Source organism: Lithobates pipiens, unplaced genomic scaffold (genome assembly GCF_037356315.1).
Source record: "Lithobates pipiens isolate NorthernLeopardFrog02 unplaced genomic scaffold, aLitPip1_a1.2 Scaffold_27, whole genome shotgun sequence".
In the NCBI taxonomy this organism is placed as follows: domain Eukaryota; kingdom Metazoa; phylum Chordata; class Amphibia; order Anura; family Ranidae; genus Lithobates; species Lithobates pipiens.
In genome coordinates, this window is record NW_027507788.1 from 155,719,171 (window position 1) to 155,739,592 (window position 20,422).

Below are 20,422 nucleotides of genomic sequence, written 5' to 3' on the forward strand. Positions count from 1 at the left end.
TTTGTATAGCACTGATTGCTGTATAAATGACAATGGTCCCAAAAATGTGTCAAAAATGTCCTATGTGTCCTCCCTAATGTTGCAGTTACAATAAAAATCGCTGATCGCTGCCATTACTAGTAAAAAAAAAAAAAAAAAGATTAATAAAAATGCCATAAAACTATCCCCTATTTTGTAAATGCTATAACTTGCGCAAACCAATCAAAATTCGCTTATTGCGCCTTTTTTATTTTTTTTTTATTTTTTTAGAACCAAAAATATGTAGAAGAATACGTATCGGCCTAAACTGAAGGAAAAAAAATGTTTTTTTTAAATATATTTTTGGGGGTATTTATTATAGCAAAAAGTAAAGAATAATGCGTTTTTTTTTCAAAATTGTCACTCTATTTTTGTTTATAGCGCAAAAAATCAAAATTGCAGCGGTGATAAAATACCACCAAAAGAAAGCTCTATTTGTGGGGGAAAAAAAATTTCAATTTTGTTTGGAAGGCACGTCGCATGACTACGCAATTGTCAGTTAAAGCGACGCTGTGCTGAATCGTAAAAAGTAGTCTGGTCTTAAGACAGCAAAATGGTCCGGGGCTGAAAGTGGTTAAGAGGGGACGGGCGTCTATGTCCTGTCACCAAGTACTCTATTCTGGACCAGTTGGAAGGGGGCTAACCCAGGTACCTCCAACCAGGGATCCCATATATTTCCAAATTTTGTTGGGCTACCTCTGTGTTTTGTAGGTCAACTTCTCCCTCAATAGGGTGTCGTTTATGGCATTAACCCACTCCGTGTGTGTTGGTGGTGACACCGAAAGCCATCTTCTAGCTATAAGTTTTCTGGCAATAAACAAGACTCTGAGAATGGCTATGTAGGTGTGTGGCGTATGCAATTCCTCGTCTAACCATCCCAGCAGACACAGCTTTGGGTCAGTTGCAAATGTAAGATTCCATATTTTGTTAATAGAGTTAATTACACCAGACCAATACCTTTGCAGTGTCGGGCACTTCCAGAGCATGTGAATAAGGCTATCCTGCTGCGAGGACAAAATGGGTCATCTCTTCTATGCCATTTGTCTAGTTTATATGCGGGTACGGTAAGTTCGGTGTATAATGAATGTGACTCTTTGGGAAGAGGAAAGTGACACCTTGGGTATGTTCTCCATTATAGCAGACCATTACTCATCTGTTATGTGACCTATATCTTCCCCCCTTGTATAATATTTTAGTAATTTGGTTTAGATCTGCTTTAAAGCATAGATTTTTCTCTAAGGGCCAGTTTACACAACATGGAGTCCAGTGCGTTTTGTTGATTTATGATTTTCATCATGTGATTTGATGCGTTCTAGTGCATTCCAATGCGTTTTTGATGTGTTTTTACCACATTGCAGGAAAAATGCAGCATACCCTACTTTTTTTTTTTGTTCGGAACTGGAACACTCTGGAACTGACTGCACTGGGGTAAGCTATTCTGTGGGAAACCATATAACTTATTTCCCATGCATTTTCATACAGGAAAGAAACCCACTGCATGCTGTGTGAACTGGCCCTTACTCCCGGGATTCTGTTGGGAAGAGTTTTCAAAGTAGACTTCCCATGTCTGCATACCCGCTTTACCCATTTTGAGGGGCTTCCTCTATTTCTGCACATTTTCCAGGTCTGCACACCTGCTGTGCCCATAATGAGCAATTCCCACTATCCCCGAACAACGTTCCCAGGTCTGTACAACTGCTGTGCCCTTTATGAAGGGTTCCTTCCATCCTTGCTGGGAGATCCTGGCTCTGGCACACCTGCTGTGCTTTTTATGAGCAATTCCCACCATCCCTGCACAAAGTTACCAGGTCTGCTCCCCTGCTGTGTCCATTATGAGGGGTTCCCACCATCCCTGCACGAAGTTCCTGGCTCTGCATACCTGCTGTGTCTATTATCAGGGGCTCCCACCATCTCTGCTGAATCTCCAGATCTAGCCCATTATGAGGATCTCACACCGTCCCAGGCCTGAGTTCTGGGTCTGCACACCTGCTGTGTCCATTATGAGGGGCTCCCACCATCTCTTAGCTGAGTCCTTGGGTCTGCTTACCTTCTGTGCCCACTATAAGGGGCTCCCACCATCTTTGCTGAATATTTCACATTTGTTATGAAGAATGAACACATTCAGATATGGCCTAGAACAACGAATCCAGTGTTAATTTTGTTGCTGAAAATGCCCACTTTAACACAAGTATACAGCCTGGATTTGTACACTGAAGTCCCTTGCATTGTGCTCTGTAAAGCCCCATTATTTTCTTTTCCAGACTATCCTGGGTGAAACCCGTGAAGAGGATGAGGAGATTCTTCCCCGGAAAGATTATGAGGTGAGTCTATTGATTCCTCATTGTTCCGGCTCTGGTGAGTCACTGAAGCTTTTATTGGACCTCTGTGATTGAATGACGTGTTCACTTTGTGTCGCTCCATCTTTTATCTCAGTATATTTAGTCATATTGATCTTTTTTTTTTTTTTTTCTCATTACAGAGCTTGGATTATGACCGCTGCATTAATGACCCCTATCTGGAGGTTCTAGAATGCATCAACCGTAAGGTAAAGATTTAACGTCATACTTATCACAGCTACAGACCAGTCATTTTAGTGTGCATCATGGGATCACAGAGGGGCACAGGCAACTTGCTCAGGGCTTTTGTTTCATTCAGATGTTGTTTGACACCAGGACGCCCCACTATATAATATCTTCTGGTCACCAGTAATCTGGTGTTCTTAGAAAGTCATTCTCTAGGGCTGGATTTCCGGCTCTACCTTTCAGAGTCTCTTTGTGGTCTTATTACAAACACCTCCCAGTGTTTAGAAACCCAACCTTCATTTTGGAATACAGCAAACAGTCAGGAAGATGTGGATCTGGTATATTATTACATATTTAATGTTATTAAAGCTTATTATTTTTTTTATTTTATTTTTTTATCATAAAATAATAAACATGTCATACTTGCAATGGTTTTGCACAGAGCAGCCCCAATCCTCTCTCTTCTTCACTCCTAGACCCCGCTACTACATCACAGGATTTGATTGACAGCAGCGGGAACCCATGGCTCCTGCTGCTATCATTCTGCCCATTCTGCCCAGTGAGGAGGGACAATGCTGGGTGAGCCACTGCTCTCATCCACAGCGCTGGATCGGGTTTGGGCAAAGGTGTATGTATGGGGGGGGGGGGGGGCGGGCGGGCAGGTGGTGCTGTGATACAATGCATTTAGATTAAAAAAAACTTTCCCACTTTAAAAAAAAAAACAACTGTCACCTTACCATGAATGGGCAGAATCTGTTGCTAGCTTAACCCCCTGAACTCTGTTGTTCCATCGCACCTGGGAGTAACAGGTTTTTACTTTCGCCCCACTCCTCCATTGGTCTGTGTTTGGCCCCTGTGATTGGTGGCTCAATCCAGAGCGTTGCATCATGTGTGCAGGTCACATGCTCCCCACACCCAGAAGTACTGAGTATTTTAGGAGAGCACTGATGGAAGAAGTTGTGATGGGAGAGTGTGGTTCGTATACGTTGGTGGGACTGGACTAGCAAGAGAACTGAACATCCTCTGCTTCCATCCCAGTCGTTTTCTGCAAAGCCCCTTCCAAAGCTCTGGTCTCTGAACGGGCTTTTCTGTTTTTCCACACCTGCTGATATCCACCTGGGATGGTAGCTTTCACATGTATTAGTCTATGCAGCCATCATATGCTTAAAATCTCTTCTGTAGCGATAAAATTAATTGGTTAAAAGTGGAGTTGCCCTTTAAGCATCTTACAGGGTACCATCCCTGGTGACATTGTGCTTGGATTTGTCACTTCTGATTTTGTTTTTGTATTATTATTATTATTATTATATATATATTATTATTATTTTTTTTTTACAGAAAGCCAAGCAGTATGAGGCTGTTCGGTGGATCATGGTCTTTGCTATTGGCGTGTGCACTGGACTGGTAGAGACTATTGCTATATCTTCCAGATTATTGTCATTCAATAACCTAAGTAAATTGTATTATAATGGGTAACCTAAAAACAGATTGCCAGCTTAAAGAGTTACTAAACCCAGGACCCTGCATTCACTATATCTGGTTTCCCACAGTACATAGAACATGGAAATGCAATAGTTTTAGCAAATCTAAACTGCTAAATACCTTTTCTCATCAGCAGTTAGAGCAGTCTTGTGACTTCTATCAGTGTCTGGTTAAAGATTGTAGAAGGTATTTTCATTCTACTCTGACTGTCCTATGAGGCTGCAGGACCCTTGATCCTCTGTCTGGACAGTGCTGATCTCATGCATCCTCCCAAGAAAAAAAAAACAAGACTCTAGCAGTACACACCAAATTTAGCATGTGCAGCTTGTCCCCTAGTCTCTGTACTATCTGGAGATGGTTTGGGGACTTTGGAAGAAGGGGAGAAGACAGGATCAAACAGCCTTTTTACGCAATGCAAAGGATCAACTCCTTAGGTTCTACGGTAAGTATAACAAGCATGTGATGCTGCATATACAGACTGATTTTACTGTTGTGGGTTTAGTAACGCTTTAAATTGGAAAGTCCTCTGAAATCATTTAAAAAAATTAAGTATAGTCTAGCTGTGTTGCAGTTTTTGCTGTTCAGTTAAAAGGTGACCTCAGGCGAGTCGGTCAGACTTTTTATGGTACTCCAGTGATGAAAACGAGAACTTCCAGCTATAGTACTTCTACCCTGAGGGCAGGTCCTGATCATCCGGCTGCATTTATCATTATAGAGATTCCAACAGAGGAAATAGACATGGCAGATGTGCCCGAGAAGAAAAGCCGAGAGTTCTCCCCACCTCCTGGCTTTGCCCTTCTTCTTTTTTTTTTCTCATCATTTCACATGGTACCATGGGTGAGACATACACAAAGGCAACCGTAAAAATGCTGCTACAGTCACTGTAACCAGGAATGTCGAGTGGACATTCTCTTCATGAGGCCACAGTTATATCTTCTGATGGATGCACCTACTTAATTTTGTTAAAAAGATGATGGTACACTAGCGAACCCCCAAACACCGGAGCATTTTGTCTGATTTCTGAACCATTCATTGGTTTTCAGTTTTTCCAATCAGGGAGGCTCAGTATCACATGTGGGTGTTGCCTAGGGTGGTCTGCTTGCCTACCTAGGAACAACCACTTCTACTACCCATAAAAAAATTTTGATACAGTAAAACCTTGGTTTTTTTAATACATTTTGACTTGATATACAAGTAACCCTCATTGCACAACTGAGTATAAAAGAGAAGAGAGGTGCCTCCTAAGTGTTGCAATATGGTTACATTTAAAGAAGGTACAATATTTAGCAACTTGCATGGTTGATTAAAACGGGCACATCTAAATATGCAGGCATCCGGGGTAAAGCTGTTCACATAGATCATCCTCTGCACCAATATTGACCCCTTCCCTTCCAAGCTGCGCTTCATGAGCGCTTCAAGCCTTGCTTTCAGATCGCTTTATTGCAGGTTAGTCTTCCCGGTCACAATTGCGGAGAGACAACAGTGAGAGCCGGCAGTGCGGAGGATGGTCTATGTGGAAAGCTTTACCCCGGATGCCTGTAAACTTAGATGTGCCTGTTTTAGTCATGATCCACGTTGCTAAATGTTGTACCTTCATTAAATGTAACCATGTTGCTACACTTAGGAGGCGCCTCTCTTCTCTTTTATACTCAGTTGTGAAATGACGCTACTTGTATATCAAGTCAAAATGTATTAAAACAAAATGTTCTCGTCTTGCAAAATGCTCTCAAACCAAGGTTTTACTGTGTCAAAATTTCGTGATGGGTAGTAGAAGTGGTTGCTCTTGGGCAGGCATGCAGACCACCCTAGGTAACACCCACACGTGATACTGTGCCTCCCTGATTGAAAGAACTGAAAACCAATGAATGGTTCAGAAATAAGACAAAGTGCTCAGGTGTTTGGGGGTTCGCTAGTGTACCATCATCTTTTTAACAAAATATATATAATTATAATATTCATGCACAGATTGCGTTTGACAGCCAGTAAAGAGGCAATATATTGCCTACTCACCGCCTGTTTTAACCCCTTAAATATATCATCACTATGCTGCAACTGCATGCAATGCACACAGTCGCAGTGCAGCCCCATACACCCAGGGGTGTACTTCAAGGGTGCCCTGACTGGAAAAAAATTGAGAAACACCGACATAGAGGAACCCATCTCTCCATTTTCCTCCTGCAGCCGCTGAATGCCTGTGGGAGGGAGAGGAGTAGAAGCGGGGGGAAATGGAGGTTCCTTTATATGCAGCCACCCACTTGTGACCAGGCCCTGTTGTTCCGCCATCGGGCTCAGAGAAAAGAGCCCTGTCAGGGGGGCCCTCCATGGTTTCTTGCATCGGGGCCCTGCTTTGTAGCTCCTGCTGGATTCTGCTTCTAATCCCCTTGTGGAGGCTTCCATTTGTGGATGGACATTTTATGATATGATTACACAACACAATCGCATTACTATAATCTTTTTTTATGGACTAAAAACTGAAGGGCTTATGAATAAATGGTTGTGGAACGAATCATCTGCATTTCCATTGTTTCTTATGGGGAATTTCGCTTTGATATACAAGTGCTTTGGATTACAAGTATGTTTCCCGAAACAAACTATGCTCACAATCCAAGGTTTTACTGTATTTGCATAACTCCTCCCAAGAGGCAGCCCACTGTTTGTATCAGTCCTGGGATCTCTTGAACGGAGTACTGAGGCCGGGTGCTGTGATGTTTTCAGGAATATATGTACAGCACCCTGGCGGCCCTTCCCACCAGCCATGATTTGCCTGCATTGCGTAAAGAAGCATAAGAAATAAGCTACCTCATAAAAACAGGTTTAATTCAAAATAAAATTTTGCGTTTGTTCAGCTTATAATAGTCTCAGCAAAACATTTTCTAATTTTGGACAGGATGAAGTGTTAAAACATTTGTCAGGTTTTTCTGCTGTCTTGACTTTCATTAATTCTACATTATTTGCATTGCCATCATATTTGCTGATTTTGTAATGACTAAATCTCTGTGTTCCTGTGCAGGTCGGGCTGTTTGTAGACTACTTTGTGCGTCTCTTCTCTCAGTTCAAGTTCCGAGTGGTGCAGAGCTGTATCCTTTTGCCACGTGTGACCTACAGCTGCTTTGTTCACACATTTCATACCCACCCGGCTTACAGTCTGCACACTACATATTGATTAAACGCAACCTAATCTTTATACTCTTTGCTCTGAAGCACTCTGCCCTATATTTCCCCAATCATCAGATCCTCCCTTTGCAGGAAACGCATACAAAACTGGTATAAATCCCTCCCACCCCCCTTGTTCCTCAGTTTAAATTGTCTTCAACAGTAAAAAAAAAAAAAAAAAAAAAAAAAAAGGGGAAATGTATGCTTTTGTTGCTTGATATTGTATTTTTGTCAAAAGGGCGTGCGCCAGGATCTTGTCTTGCATACTAACGTTACACAAATTTTCGTGCCACAAACACGAAGGTAGGTACGTACTACGAGGAATTTCAGCTCTTGAGCACCACCCTTTTGGGTCCCTTCTGCTAATTTCGTGTTTGATGAGCATTGATTCTGAGCATGAGTGTTTGTACTTTCGACTTTTGTGTAACGGATTTGTGTACTGACCATCCGAAAATCTGACACGGAGCTGTCCTTTGACAAAAATTTACTAGCCTGTCATCCAACATTTGTTGGCCGAAAATTGGAAAACAATTGTTGAAAGGAGTGTACTAACGGTAAGAACTTCAGACAACAGCCTGTCAAGCGACAATCCCCTTCTGATTTTTGTACCGTGTGTACAAGGCTTTAAGGTGATGGTCTGGCCAAGCACATCTCCAGACCTAAATCCTATTGTACATCTGTGGGGCATCCTCAAACAGGTGGAGGAGTGCAAGGTCTCTAACATCCACCAGCTCTGTGATGTTGTCATGGAGGAGGGGAAGAGGACTCCAGTGGCAACCTGTGAAGCTCTGGTGAACTCCATGCCCAAGAGGGTTAAGGCAGTGCTGGAAAATAATGGTGGCCACACAAAATATTGACACTTTGGGCCCAATTTGGACATTTTCACTTAGGGGTGTGCTCACGTAAACCAGCGGTTTAGATATTAATGGCTGTGTGTTTGGGTTATTTTGAGGGGACAGCAAATGTACATTGTTATACAAGCTGTACACGCACTACTTTACATTGTAGCAAAGTGTCATTTCTTCAGTGTTGTCACATGAAAAGATACATAGTAAAATATTATTTACAAAAATGTGAGGGGTGAGAGATGCTGTATATACGCGAGTCTGCACAGGAGAGCCACCCTGTAACAGTAAATCTGCTATGGGGTGGTCAGTGGTTAAAGAGGTAGCACAATGATGCATTTATATATTTTGTTTTTTAATTTGCATGCTTCTTTATTATAGTTTGGTAAACTAGAGGTGATTAGTAGATCTGTACATATCATTGTAAGCTCTCCTTTGTAGTGATTGCTCTGAAGTCTTTGTGATTCACCCTTTGTGAATAGTAAAACAACTGCAGGACAGTACAATGATGAGCCTTTGTAAGAGTTATGTATGCCATTTGGGCGCCATTTTGTCCTTTTGTCTGTCCTTGACCTGATAACACAGCTGTTGAGGATTGCACAGATCGAGGATGTCTGGCCTTGTCCCTGCTGGAACTCCTGGGGTTCAACATGACCTTTGCCTTCATAGCCACACTCTTCGTCCTCATCCAGGTAATGACTAGCATGAAAAGGATTGTTGTTCTTCTGTTACAATGTGAGGCTTTTCTTCTGTTTTCCTGGATTTATCCGATCACCACCTGAACTTCTTCATGGATTAAAGGTGGGAATGGCACTACCTGCAAAATGCAGATGTAAATGCTAGCACTCACCTGAAGCAGGCCAGCTCTTGGCTACCGCTGACTCTGGCATTGACTATTCTAGTTTTAGAACAGAGGGCAGCATCCCAGTATTTAAAAAAAAAAAATGCTTATTTTCTGAATAAGGTTCTGCTTTATAGATTTAAAATGTTTTTTAGTCTATGATGGAATTATTATTATTTTTTTTCTTTTTACTTGCATAGCCTGTAGCAGCAGGATCTGGGATTCCTGAGATTAAATGTTACCTGAATGGAGTAAAGGTCCCAGGCGTGGTCCGTCTGAGAACGCTCGTTTGCAAGGCTTTGGGGGTTTTGTTTGGTGTTTCTGGAGGTAAGGACAGCGCCATCCAAAGGTATACTGCACAAGAAAGGCATTTTATGGAGTTTAGTATTAACCACTTCCCGACCGGCGCACGTCAATGTATGTCGGCAGAATGGCACGGGCAGGCATATTGGCATACAGGTACGTCTAGTTTTAAATGCCGCCCTGGGCGGCGCGCTCGCGTGCCGGTTGGGACCCCTGTGAGTCCGATCACGGGTCCCACGCACTCTATCGCCGCGGGCATACCTGCAATTGTCTCACGGGGTGGCTGAACGACGAGATGCCGTTGTAAACAGCATCTCCCCGTTCTGCCTAGCAACAAGTGACGCTGATCTCTGCTCCATGTGATTGGAGCAGAGATCAGTGTTCACTAAAACAAAGCCCCCCCTCCCCCCCCCCCAGTTAGTAACATGCCCCTAGGAACACTTAACCCCTACACTGCCACCCACTGGTTAACCCCTTCACTGCCAGTGTCATTTACACAGGAATCACTGCATTTGTATAGCATTGATTGTCATTTATACAGCAATGGTCCCAAAAATGTTCGAGGTGTCTGCCATAATGTCGCAGTCACAATAAAGATCGCTGCCATTACTAGTAAAAAAAAAAAATTATTAATAAAAATGCTATAAAACTATCCCCTATTTTGTAAACGCTATAACTTTTGTGCAAACCAATCAATAATCGCTTATTGCATTTTTTTTTCTTATATATATTTTTGGCAGTAAAAAATAATGCGCGTTTTTTTTTTTTTTTAAATTGTCGCTCTATTTTTGTTTATAGCGCAAAAAAATAAAAACCGCAGGGGTGATCAAATACCACCAAAAGAAAGCTCTATTTGTGGGGAAAAAGGACGTCAATTTTGTTTGGGAGCAACGCCGCACGACCGCGCAATTGTCAGTTAAAGCGACGCAGTGCCGAATCGCAAAAAGTGGTCTGGTCTTAAACCAGTAAAATGGTCCGGGGCTGAAAGTGGTTAACATAATTTCGAGGTCTGTCCACAAATAGAAATCCAATACTAGAGCTTATTGGAGTGTACCAGTGGAATGGGAAAAAAATTATTTCTAATTATATACATATTTTTTTTTGTTTCAATATTTTTATTAGGTTTTTGCAAACTCGAAATACATGCAGTAGAATGTAGAATAAATATATCTGTGACATTAGAATATGCTCTAAAATAACATCGGTCTGACATTTACGACGATGATCTTACAGTCCTGTGGAGGTGGAAACTCTTATTCGTAAACTGTAAAAACCAGATGCTAAAGGGACCTACCTTCCCACCAGGCACCCCAGCCGGGAACTCACTGTGCCAGAGTGAAGGGCTGCCCCTCTGAACTGAACGTCTATGTCTACTAGATCCATAAAACATCTAATATGGACATCATCTGCTTTGGGAAATCATCCGATGTAATGTACCGTATACTAAGTACAAAGCTCAGAACTAGTGTGGCGTTATAAAACAGGTTAACTGGTAACAGATAGGTAACAATCAACTGAACTGAAGGTTCTATTGCTAGGTAAGAAAATGTTCATAGAGCACATTGGTACTATGATGAAGGTAGGCTGAGAGAGAGAGAGAAGAGAAAAAAAAAGGCGGGGGGGGGATGTGGACTGGGGTTATATGTGGCTCTCCTAGTTTAGTGTGGATGTTCAAATAAATATGGGCCTTATTGTACCAATCCTACCATGCTTCCCATTGTTGTGCTATTTTGGGCAGAGAGCATTCCGCTGAGGCGTACATGCGTTCATACATTCCGTGTAGGTGTGTCGCTCGTTTAACGTCTGTATGTGAAAGCTGATCTGAGGATTTTGGTTACGGGCTAGGGTCAGTCTTGCCGCTAGGCATATATGTGTGACTATGCATCGGAGACTATTTGGGTAGCTCTCAATACCAATATTGAGGATTGCCATTTCTGGGGTTGGTGGTGTGGTAATGTGTGTAACCTGTTATTAGATGAAATGTATCTTTCCAGAATAGAGCTAGTTTAGGGCAGGCCCACAGAACGTGATATAAGGTTCCTGGTAATCCACAGTGTCTCCAACAGGTGGGCTCTGCAGTTGGGTTGTACGTGTGGAGCTGTGTTGGAGTAATGTACCACCTAAGGTTCATCTTATAGGTAAGTTCCCAGAGGTTAGCAGATTTTGTTGCTGTGTGTGTAGCTCGCAGTGCGTTTTGCCATTGTTGCGGGGAATACGAGGTACTCGTGTCCTTTTCCCATTTTAACATGGGGGGCAGTTTTTCAAAAGTGATTTTGCCTTTCAGCATAGCGTAAAAAAGTGTATTACCTTTTGACTGACGTTTTGCTACCTGACAGGTATTGCCATGCTTCTATTGGAATGCTTCGGCGGAGATAGGGAGTTCGCATTGGACATATTTAAAGTAATCCTTTGCAGGGAGTGAAAAGTCCCTCTGTAATGAGGTGAAACGTTGTATATACTCGGTATTATTCGGCCTAGCTCTGAAGCGGCGCCCATCTTTCTACACCCAGGCCGTTTACAATGTGGTCGCTCCGTCAAATGACGGAGCGATCAATTGTAAACAAACCAGCGTCATGTCATGACACCCGTTCCTCTCTCCTTTCTCTGTACTGATCTGTACAGTGGAGGGGGAGAGATCGGATGGATGCAGTGTGTTTGACAGCCTACTCTTCCATACTCTTCCATACTCTTCCATACTCTTCCATACTCTTCCATACTCTTCCATACTCTTCCATACTCTTCCATACTCTGCCAATACTCTGCCATACCCAGCCATGCTCATCCAATATTACAGTGGGGGAGATTGTGAATATTACAGTGGGGACTAAATGGCGGTGGCAATTTCACAGGTTTTTACATATTCAATTATTATTTGCTGATGCGAAAAATGTTCCGATCCGTGACTCTGATCCGAGGAACGATCCGATTCGTGAGTTTTTTGATCCGTGGCACCCCTACTCCGTATACAGGTCTGCAATTTGAGTTAAGCCTTTTTCTTTCAATGAGGTTATCTGTATGTCCCAGATCAGTAAGTTGAGCGTTTTTTATGGGGAGGGGAATTTCAAAGGTTTTGGTAGTTGCGTGCAAGTTGGTGAGTAAGTGAGCGAATGCCGTTGTAGATGCTTTTATGGTTGGAGATAGGTGTTTGTCAGTTTTTCTTTATTTTGGGTGAGGTTAGCAGCCAGATCTTTAGGTTCTTGCCTGGTACCTGGGAAGCTTCCATAGAGCTCCAGTGGTTATTAGGGTCAGGAGTAAATCATGCTTTAATTTGTGCCAGGATTGCCGCAATGTAGTAATCCCTAATATTAATATAACCTATCCCACCCACTCCTTTGTGTTTTGTCAGGATGTGTTGTGCTATTCTAGCTTTTCTACCCTGCCAGACGAATTTTCTAAGTATGGATTGAACCTGTGTAAAGAAGGATGATGGTATAGGAATGGTTACTGCCCTAAATAGGTAAAGCAGTTGGGGAAGTTTAAGCATTTTGAATGCTACAAGTCTACCTGAGCTGGAGAGCATTGTTTTGGATATTTTTTCTAAGTCCTTAGGAAGAGTGTTTAGGAAAGGAATGAAGTTGGTTTTGTACAGAGCTGCGGTGGTGCTTGTAAGGGTAGTGCCAAGGTAATTGAGATAATTATATACATTTTAAAGGCTAATTCTGGGGCTCTGGCCTCCACCCCATATCCTCCTTGATCCCTTCAATGTGTTTTTGCTTTTTTTTTTTTTTATTATACACCCCTAGATGTCTTTAGACTGGTCACATGACTCTTCCTCTTACTCCATATGTCCTTCACCCAGTGATGGACAGGTTTGTTGATAAAGAAAGTGACACTGATGTGATGTCTGCGCTGCTCTCTGCTTCAGTACACTGCAAGCGTAGGGTACCATGGTGAGAATGACCCATGGTGCTCTACACTCACAATATATCTTCAGTCTTCCAGGTTCAACCCAGAAAACTGAACAACAGAGAAGGAATACTGCAGGAGACTGCATTAAGATAAATCTTTTTTTTTTTTTTTTTTTTTCTTAAGCCTTCAGGAGGACTAAAATCTAAAAAAATTAGCCTGGAGTTTAGCTTTGGTTATTGTCTCCTGTCCAACCTCATAAAATCAAACAAAATAAATAGTTTAGAAATCTAATTGGTTCCCCAATTAGAAATCGGGTACATTTTATTTGTAGTATATGATTCATGAATTAGTCATGTGACTTACAAATTCTCTATTTACAGGCCTCTTCATTGGGAAGGAGGGACCGATGATTCACAGCGGGGCTGTTGTCGGTGCAGGGCTTCCTCAAGTAAGTCCTAAGTGGAATTTTCTTCCTCTGCATTATCTACCATGCATCTCCCCAACACCCAGACTCTTCTTACTTTACTAAAAGAGTATTTGAAGTGTTTGTAAACCCATTTAATTAAGTCTATGCCAGCCCCTCTATTAGAGCCCGGCATAGCACACTGTGTTAGTCTTTTATAAAAACGAGGCCTCTAAATGCCTGTTTAGAGCAGGCTTCAGGCCGGTCACATGACTCGAGGCCACTGTACAGCTTCGATACATGGATACTGCAGGAGAGACTTAGATCTCCCTCTGACGTCAGCTGGTTAGGTCGCATGACCACTCAACCCCCCCTGCAGTAGCCCTGGAAACTGTCCGAGTCATGTGACTCGCCTGAAGATCGCTCTAAACAGGCATTTAAAAGCCTTGTTTTTATAAAAGAATAATAGTGTGCTTTTTAGGCTCTAATAGAGGGGCTGGCAGTGGCCATTGTAACTTCTTTTTTTAATTTGACTAATGGGGGGGGGGGGGCAGGGACAGACACAACTGAACTGACAGGCAGGGAGGTCGGGATGAGGGGGAGAGACGAGAGCACGGCTTCAGATGATGTAGGGACATACTCTGACCACAGTGGTCGGGGCTCAGCAGCCCTGATTATCGTGGTCAGAGCAGAGAGGGGATACAGGAAGTGGCAGGTTTTTGTACAGTTTAAAGGGGAGCAGATTACACAGCACAAGCACTGTGCTGTGTAATCTGCTTTAAGGGACCAGGTTATCTATCCTTTTTTTTTTTTTTTTTTTTTTTTTGGTTAACAAACACTTTAAAGTATACATTTCAGTATAACAATACTAGTTTCCTCTAGTTTTGATCTGTGTTTTGGTTGCTCAGCTGGCATGGTAGGCAGCACACCCCCCTCGCTGCACAGCTGTGTGACCATGCTGCTCAGCAGGAGACAAATTTCTGGTTGACAGTGTTCGCCTCTAGCACTGGACACACTCTCAAGATGAGTGCCCTCCCTATTAAAAGAAGTATGGCCAGAGCTCTTTTGGCCATACTTTACTTCTGGGTCACAGGAGTACTCTTGTGACCCAGATTCAGCCCAAGGCCAGCGTGTGTCACAGAGCTGGTCCAGGATCTGCAGGGATCCCAACATTTATGTTAGAATCCACCCAGATTTCTTATTGGTGGCGGACTCATCCTCAGGTGCCAGCCACTTCAGTGAGCAGTGGATAGGCAGAGCAGTGAGACAGTGAAGGCTGAAAACTGAGTGATCATATAACTGCTGAGAACTGCTGTTCTCGATTTTACAGCCAGTGGGGAAAATCTGCAGAATCATACTGATGCTGTTTCCACATAGGTGAGTATGTAAGGGTTTTTTTTTTTTTTTTTTTTTTGGTAATCCCACACTTCTCCTTTAGTCCACTTTCACACTGAGGCGTTATACAGGCGTTTTTGCATGAAAAGCTGCTGAAACTGTCTTGCGTACACACGATCACAGCATCAACTGCCAAGAACACGGTGACGTACAACACGTACGATGGGGCTAGAAAAAGGAAGTTCAATAGCTTCCGTCTCGTACTTGCTTCGGAGCATGCATCGTTTTTGGTCCCTCTGAACAGAATACAGACGGGCGGTTTTCCCAATAGGAAATGGTTCAGTCGGAAATATTTAGATTTATTTTTCTAGGTCCGTCAGAATTTTCGACGTAAAAAGTCCGATGGAGCCTACACACGATCGAAATATACGATGAAAAGCTCCTGTCTGACTTTTTCTGTCGGACATTCCGCTCATGTGTACGCGGCATTAGAAATGCCCAGAAATCAGCTTTACAGAGGAATGGAGCTCACCTCCAAAAGTACAGGACATGAAGATGTGCTTCTCCTCCAAATGGTTCTGCTATTCCTTTTCTAAGGCACTGATCATTTATTTATTTTTTTCTTAAATCATCATTGAGCCAGCAAGTAAGCTTTTAGTACTGCTGAGACTTCTTTAATGGATCAACATGTCTGAAAAAAGTCTGTATAGCTAGTGTATCCTGTAGCTACCGTTATTTTTTTACCTTCTGTGCTAGAAGGGCACCTGTTGAATCATGTTTGGTTGGTACCAACACTCTTCATCCTCCTCATCCACTGTTTGACCTAATATGAGCCCCTTCTACGCTGATCATCACATGAGGTTTGAATTTACAGGGCTCAGTCTGATTGGTGCATGTGAGACAGGGCACATCTTACTACAACCAACTATCAGAATAGAGGTGGTGGATTTCAGGAACAGTCTGTTCTTATGCAGCACTTGTAAATGAGGCCTGGTGTTTGAATTACCCCATGTATAAGACTGTGTGCAGGCTGGGGTTAGTGGTATATCTACAACTGTTCCAGAATGAGGTAGATTACATTTTATCCATCCCTAACACTGATCTCTCTATCTCTCTTCCAGTTCCAGAGCATTTCATTCCAGAAGATTCGCTTTGACTTTCCTTATTTTCGCAGTGACAGGTACAGACTGCAGAGAACTGGAGATAAAAAAAAAAAAAAAAAAAAATCTATCTCCACATAAAACAAGTATTGTATAGGCGAAGGGTTAAGGGACTTTAAGTGAAATGTGACCTGGTAAGGTCACCTATTTCCATCCCTTGGGACTTAACATGAAAACATGACCTGGTAAGGTCATGTATTTCCATCTCTGTAGTAGTCAAAAAAGGAGAAGAGCAACGGGGGCGGGACTTTAAATGAAGTGTGAAATTATAATAGAATAATATAAATTGGTGAACAATTGGGAAATTTTAATAAGTTCGTAAAAATATAACATAGACAGGATTACATCATTTACCATAAATAAGAGATATTGGCAATAAATGATGGTAATAAATTCATAAAAGGTATAATATGTACACGATTAAATCCGTTATAATTGGTGGCATTAACAATACATCGTAGCAACATATATGTAAAATATGAACGTAACAAAATTCCACAGTTCACCAATAAAACAAGTGTTGGCTTTCTCCTCTATGACTTTGTTTTCTTCCTTAGGGACAAGAGGGACTTTGTTTCTGCTGGATCCGCAGCAGGGGTGGCGGCTGCCTTCGGGGCTCCCATTGGGGGTACGCTGTTTAGTTTGGAAGAAGGGTCATCTTTTTGGAATCAGGGACTGACCTGGAAAGTGGTAAGTGGTTCATCTGTTCTGATAACATTGTGCTGTTTCTGTACAGTGGCTGTGAAAAAGGAGAGCTTAGCAGTTTGGTTTCCTGATGCTGGGTAAACGCTGAAACAGCTTCCAAAGCCAACAGAGATATTAAAGTCCATCTCCAGGCAAAAAAAAAAAAAAAAAGAACCCATGTGGAGGGGCTGTGCCTGCACTGCACGGATCAGCTGCTTATTTTGTCTAGTTGTCTAGGTTGAGGAGAAAGCTTATACTTGCCTAATCCTTCCTTCCACTGGAAAGCATCTTTCCCCCCATGGTCCAATGGTGGACTTTTCCTGGTCTGTGTAGTCTGCTCTGGGCAGGATGACATCAGGAGCAGTCCACACTTTAAGACCACCGGAGCTGGGAGGATTGACAGATTAGGTATGTAAATCTCCTTTCTCCTCTCCCCTAGACAAAAATGAGCGGTTGAAGTGTGCAGTGCAAGTACAGCTTCACTAGATGGGCAGCACAGTAGCTTTTCTGCTTAGCAGTAATGGGGTTCTTAGTTCAAATCCAAGCCTGCGTGGCGTTTTCATGTTCTCCCAGTGTCTGTGGGTTTCCTCCCACGCACCAAAGACCATGCTGGTAGGTTAGTTGGCCCTAGTATGTGTATGTATGAATGTGAGTCAGACGTTATACTGTAAGCTCCTTGAAGGTAGGGGCTGACAATGTCAGTGAACGTGCAATGTATACAGTACTTTGAAAAAGTATTTGCCCCCTTCCTGATATATTGTGTGTTGTTTTTTTTTACATTTTAAATTATTCAGATCATAAAACAAATTTTAATATTACACAAAGATAACCTGAGTAAATACAAAATGCAGTTTTTAAATTATGATTTGACTTAACTACTTGCCGATTGTATACAGCAAGGGTCCCCAACCACTGGGCTGCGGCCTCTATCCAGCCAGGCCACGAGTGTGGCAGGTGGGCGGCATGACACAGACAGCGGACGAGTGGGCGGCATTACAGGCGGGCAGATGAAGGAGCAGAGAGATGTCGTCATCCTTCACCGCAGTTCCGCCCTCACACTTTAAGCGCAAGCAGCAGAGAGATTACATCAGCTCTCACTGCCCATCCACCCTCACACACCGAGGGCAGGCAAGTCCCTGTTGCCTGCCACCAAATGGGATTTTTTCCAATGGCTGTTGGCTCAAACTTGTCTTACATACACACGGTCGCACAAAGTTGTCGGAATTTCCAAACGTCAAGAATGCGGTGACATACAACGCGTACGACGAGCTGAGAAAAATTAAGTTCAATAGTCACTGCGGCTCTTCTGCTTGATTCCGAGCCTGTGTGGAAATGTGTGCGTCAGAGTTGTGTACACAGGATCGGAATTTCCGACAACGGATTTTGTTGTCGGAAAATTTGAGAACCAGATCTCAAATTTTGTGCAACGGAAATTCCGATGGAAACTATCCAATGGAGCCTACACACGGTCGGAATTTCCAACAAAAAGCTCCAATCGCACATTTTCCATCGGAAACTACGACCGTGTGTACGTGGCATTAGGTGTACACTGCAGTCACATTCACTTACTTACCATGTGTCCACAGCCTAACCCGTGCCAAACTTGTAAAAGATTCAACCAGACCAAGTGGATCTGTTAACAGAATGTCTGTTAAGCGCAGTTACCCTCAGTCCAAGAAGCAGCTGTTTGTTTTTGTTGCTGCTTCTTTGCTGTGCCTCCTTTTTTGCTTTTCCATTCATTACAAACCATTGAATGTACTTCTCTCACAGATTGTTTGGATGATCAGTGATCTCAGTGTTGATTAAAGCGGTCTCCCTTGTCTCTTCTTTCAGCTTTTCTGCTCTATGTCCGCAACGTTCACACTGAACTTTTTCCGCTCCGGAATACAGTTTTCAAGTTGGGGTTCATTCCAAGTTCCTGGGCTTCTAAACTTCGGGGAGTTTAAGGTATGTCAAATAATTGCATTCAAAGTTAATTGTCGTCGGTTTTCTTTTTGTTTGTTTTTTTGGGGGAGGGAGAGAAAAGTTAAAGTGGTTCTAAAGGCAGAAGGTTTTTTTATCTTCATGCATTGTATCCAACTCGATCCAGCCATGTTACACAAGAGTCTTGACTGTCCAGGACTCTCACTCCTCATTGGCTGAGACAGCAGCAGGTGAATTTGGCTCAAAAGTCAGTGAGCCAATGAGTGAGGGAGCAGGGCGGAGTCACAGCTCTGTGTCTGAATGGACACACAGAGTCTCGGCTCAGGTGCCCCCATAGCAAGCTGCATGCTGTGAGTGCACTCGGCAGGAGGGAGGGGCAAGGATTGCCAGTGAGGGTCCAGAGAAGAGGAGGCTCAGGGCTGCTTTGTGCAAAACCACTACACAGAGCAGGTAAGTATAACATTGTTTTTGTTTTTTTAAACAAAAAAAAACAAGACTTTAATATCACTTTGGAACTGACTACCAGTGTTCCCTTCAGCCTTGTACAGGCTCTTCCCTTGTACTGAAATAGCTTACTCCGATTTTACTGCAAACTGTCAGCTTCTGATGTCCTCTAGCTATGAAATTAGCTCTATCTGACTTGCAGCAGCTTCATCTATCTCTTTCCTCCCCAGGTTTACTGCCTGGCCTGGCCTTTTCATTGATTTGGATTTCTCCATTTAGCTCTTTCACTCATGGAGAGGCTCAGCAACATGTGGGCTTTACCTAGGTCAGTCTGCATGTAAATGCAATCAGCCTAGGAATGGGCACTTTTCCAGACAAACATCCACCCATCAGTTCAATATTTGCCTAACTCCTATCATGAGCCAGCCCACTGCATTAGGGCTAAGGCCTCAAGAGGAGTATGGATTCAGGATGCTGTTATGTTTTCAGGAAGCTTTGTACAGCACCTTCTCCCACCAGCCTTGATCTGCCTGCATTGCATAGAGAAGTACAGAGAGCCAGTAATAACTTCACAAAGTCTAAAGTAAAGCATGTAATGCAAACCAGTTCTGTTAAGGCCAGATTCCAGTCCCCAACCCCATAGATTAAAAATATACAGTATGCATTCCTTAATTCCAAGTGTCTTCCAGGTGGTCACTTGAGGAATTAGGGTCCTTATCTGACTAATGCTGTTCTTCCTCCATTGTTATATCTTGTCTTTTGGTATGCGTTCTCGTTTACATTCTCGACAGCATGATTAAAGCATAAAGATGGTTGTATTGTTCGTTGTCATGTTGATTCTCTTTCAGTGCTCAGATTCAGACAAGAAGTGTCACCTGTGGACTGTATTGGACTTGGCCTTCTTTATCATCATGGGGGTGATTGGTGGATTGCTGGGGGCCATGTTCAACTGCCTGAATAAAAGGCTGGCCAAGTATCGTATGAAGAATGTCCACCCAAAGCCAAAGCTTGTCAGGTACATCAACCTTCCTTCAACCACAGCATATGTGACCATTACCCCACACCATATGTATATTGCCATCATCTTCACAGGGCTCTACAAAACAAGGTGTACTGGAACAATAACCTTAAAAGCCATTCCCTGAGCTATTCTGGTAGCATATAAGGCTTAGTGTGCAAAAGATTTAAAAATCCAGCATATAATGCAACTTGCTGGACATTTTCTATAGCTCAAACTGCAGGTACACTATATTGTCAAATGTTTTGGGACACCTGCCTTTACACACACATGAACCTTAACAGCATCCCAGTCTTAGTCTGTAGGGTTTAATATTAACCATTCTTCCGGAGGTGATATTAATGAGGTCAGGCACCGATTTCCTCCACCCCAAAATCACTTATCCGTGTCTTTGTGGACCTTACTTTGTGCACTGGTACGCAGTCATGTTGGAACAGGAAGG

General features: G+C 42.8%; 1 protein-coding gene across 1 annotated transcript in view; it reads left to right on the forward strand.

Annotated features, from left to right (window-relative positions):
• The window catches only part of CLCN6 (chloride voltage-gated channel 6), a 62,094-nt gene that overhangs the window by 11,996 nt on the left and 29,676 nt on the right, over positions 1-20,422 (forward strand). The window contains exons 2-12 of the mRNA XM_077457733.1: positions 2,280-2,339; positions 2,498-2,563; positions 3,879-3,944; positions 7,033-7,099; positions 8,606-8,712; positions 9,062-9,188; positions 13,394-13,461; positions 15,873-15,931; positions 16,469-16,601; positions 18,429-18,542; positions 19,811-19,977. Of these exons, the coding sequence (XP_077313859.1) occupies positions 2,280-2,339; positions 2,498-2,563; positions 3,879-3,944; positions 7,033-7,099; positions 8,606-8,712; positions 9,062-9,188; positions 13,394-13,461; positions 15,873-15,931; positions 16,469-16,601; positions 18,429-18,542; positions 19,811-19,977 (1,034 nt within the window). The remainder of the gene's footprint in view (positions 1-2,279; positions 2,340-2,497; positions 2,564-3,878; positions 3,945-7,032; positions 7,100-8,605; positions 8,713-9,061; positions 9,189-13,393; positions 13,462-15,872; positions 15,932-16,468; positions 16,602-18,428; positions 18,543-19,810; positions 19,978-20,422) is intronic.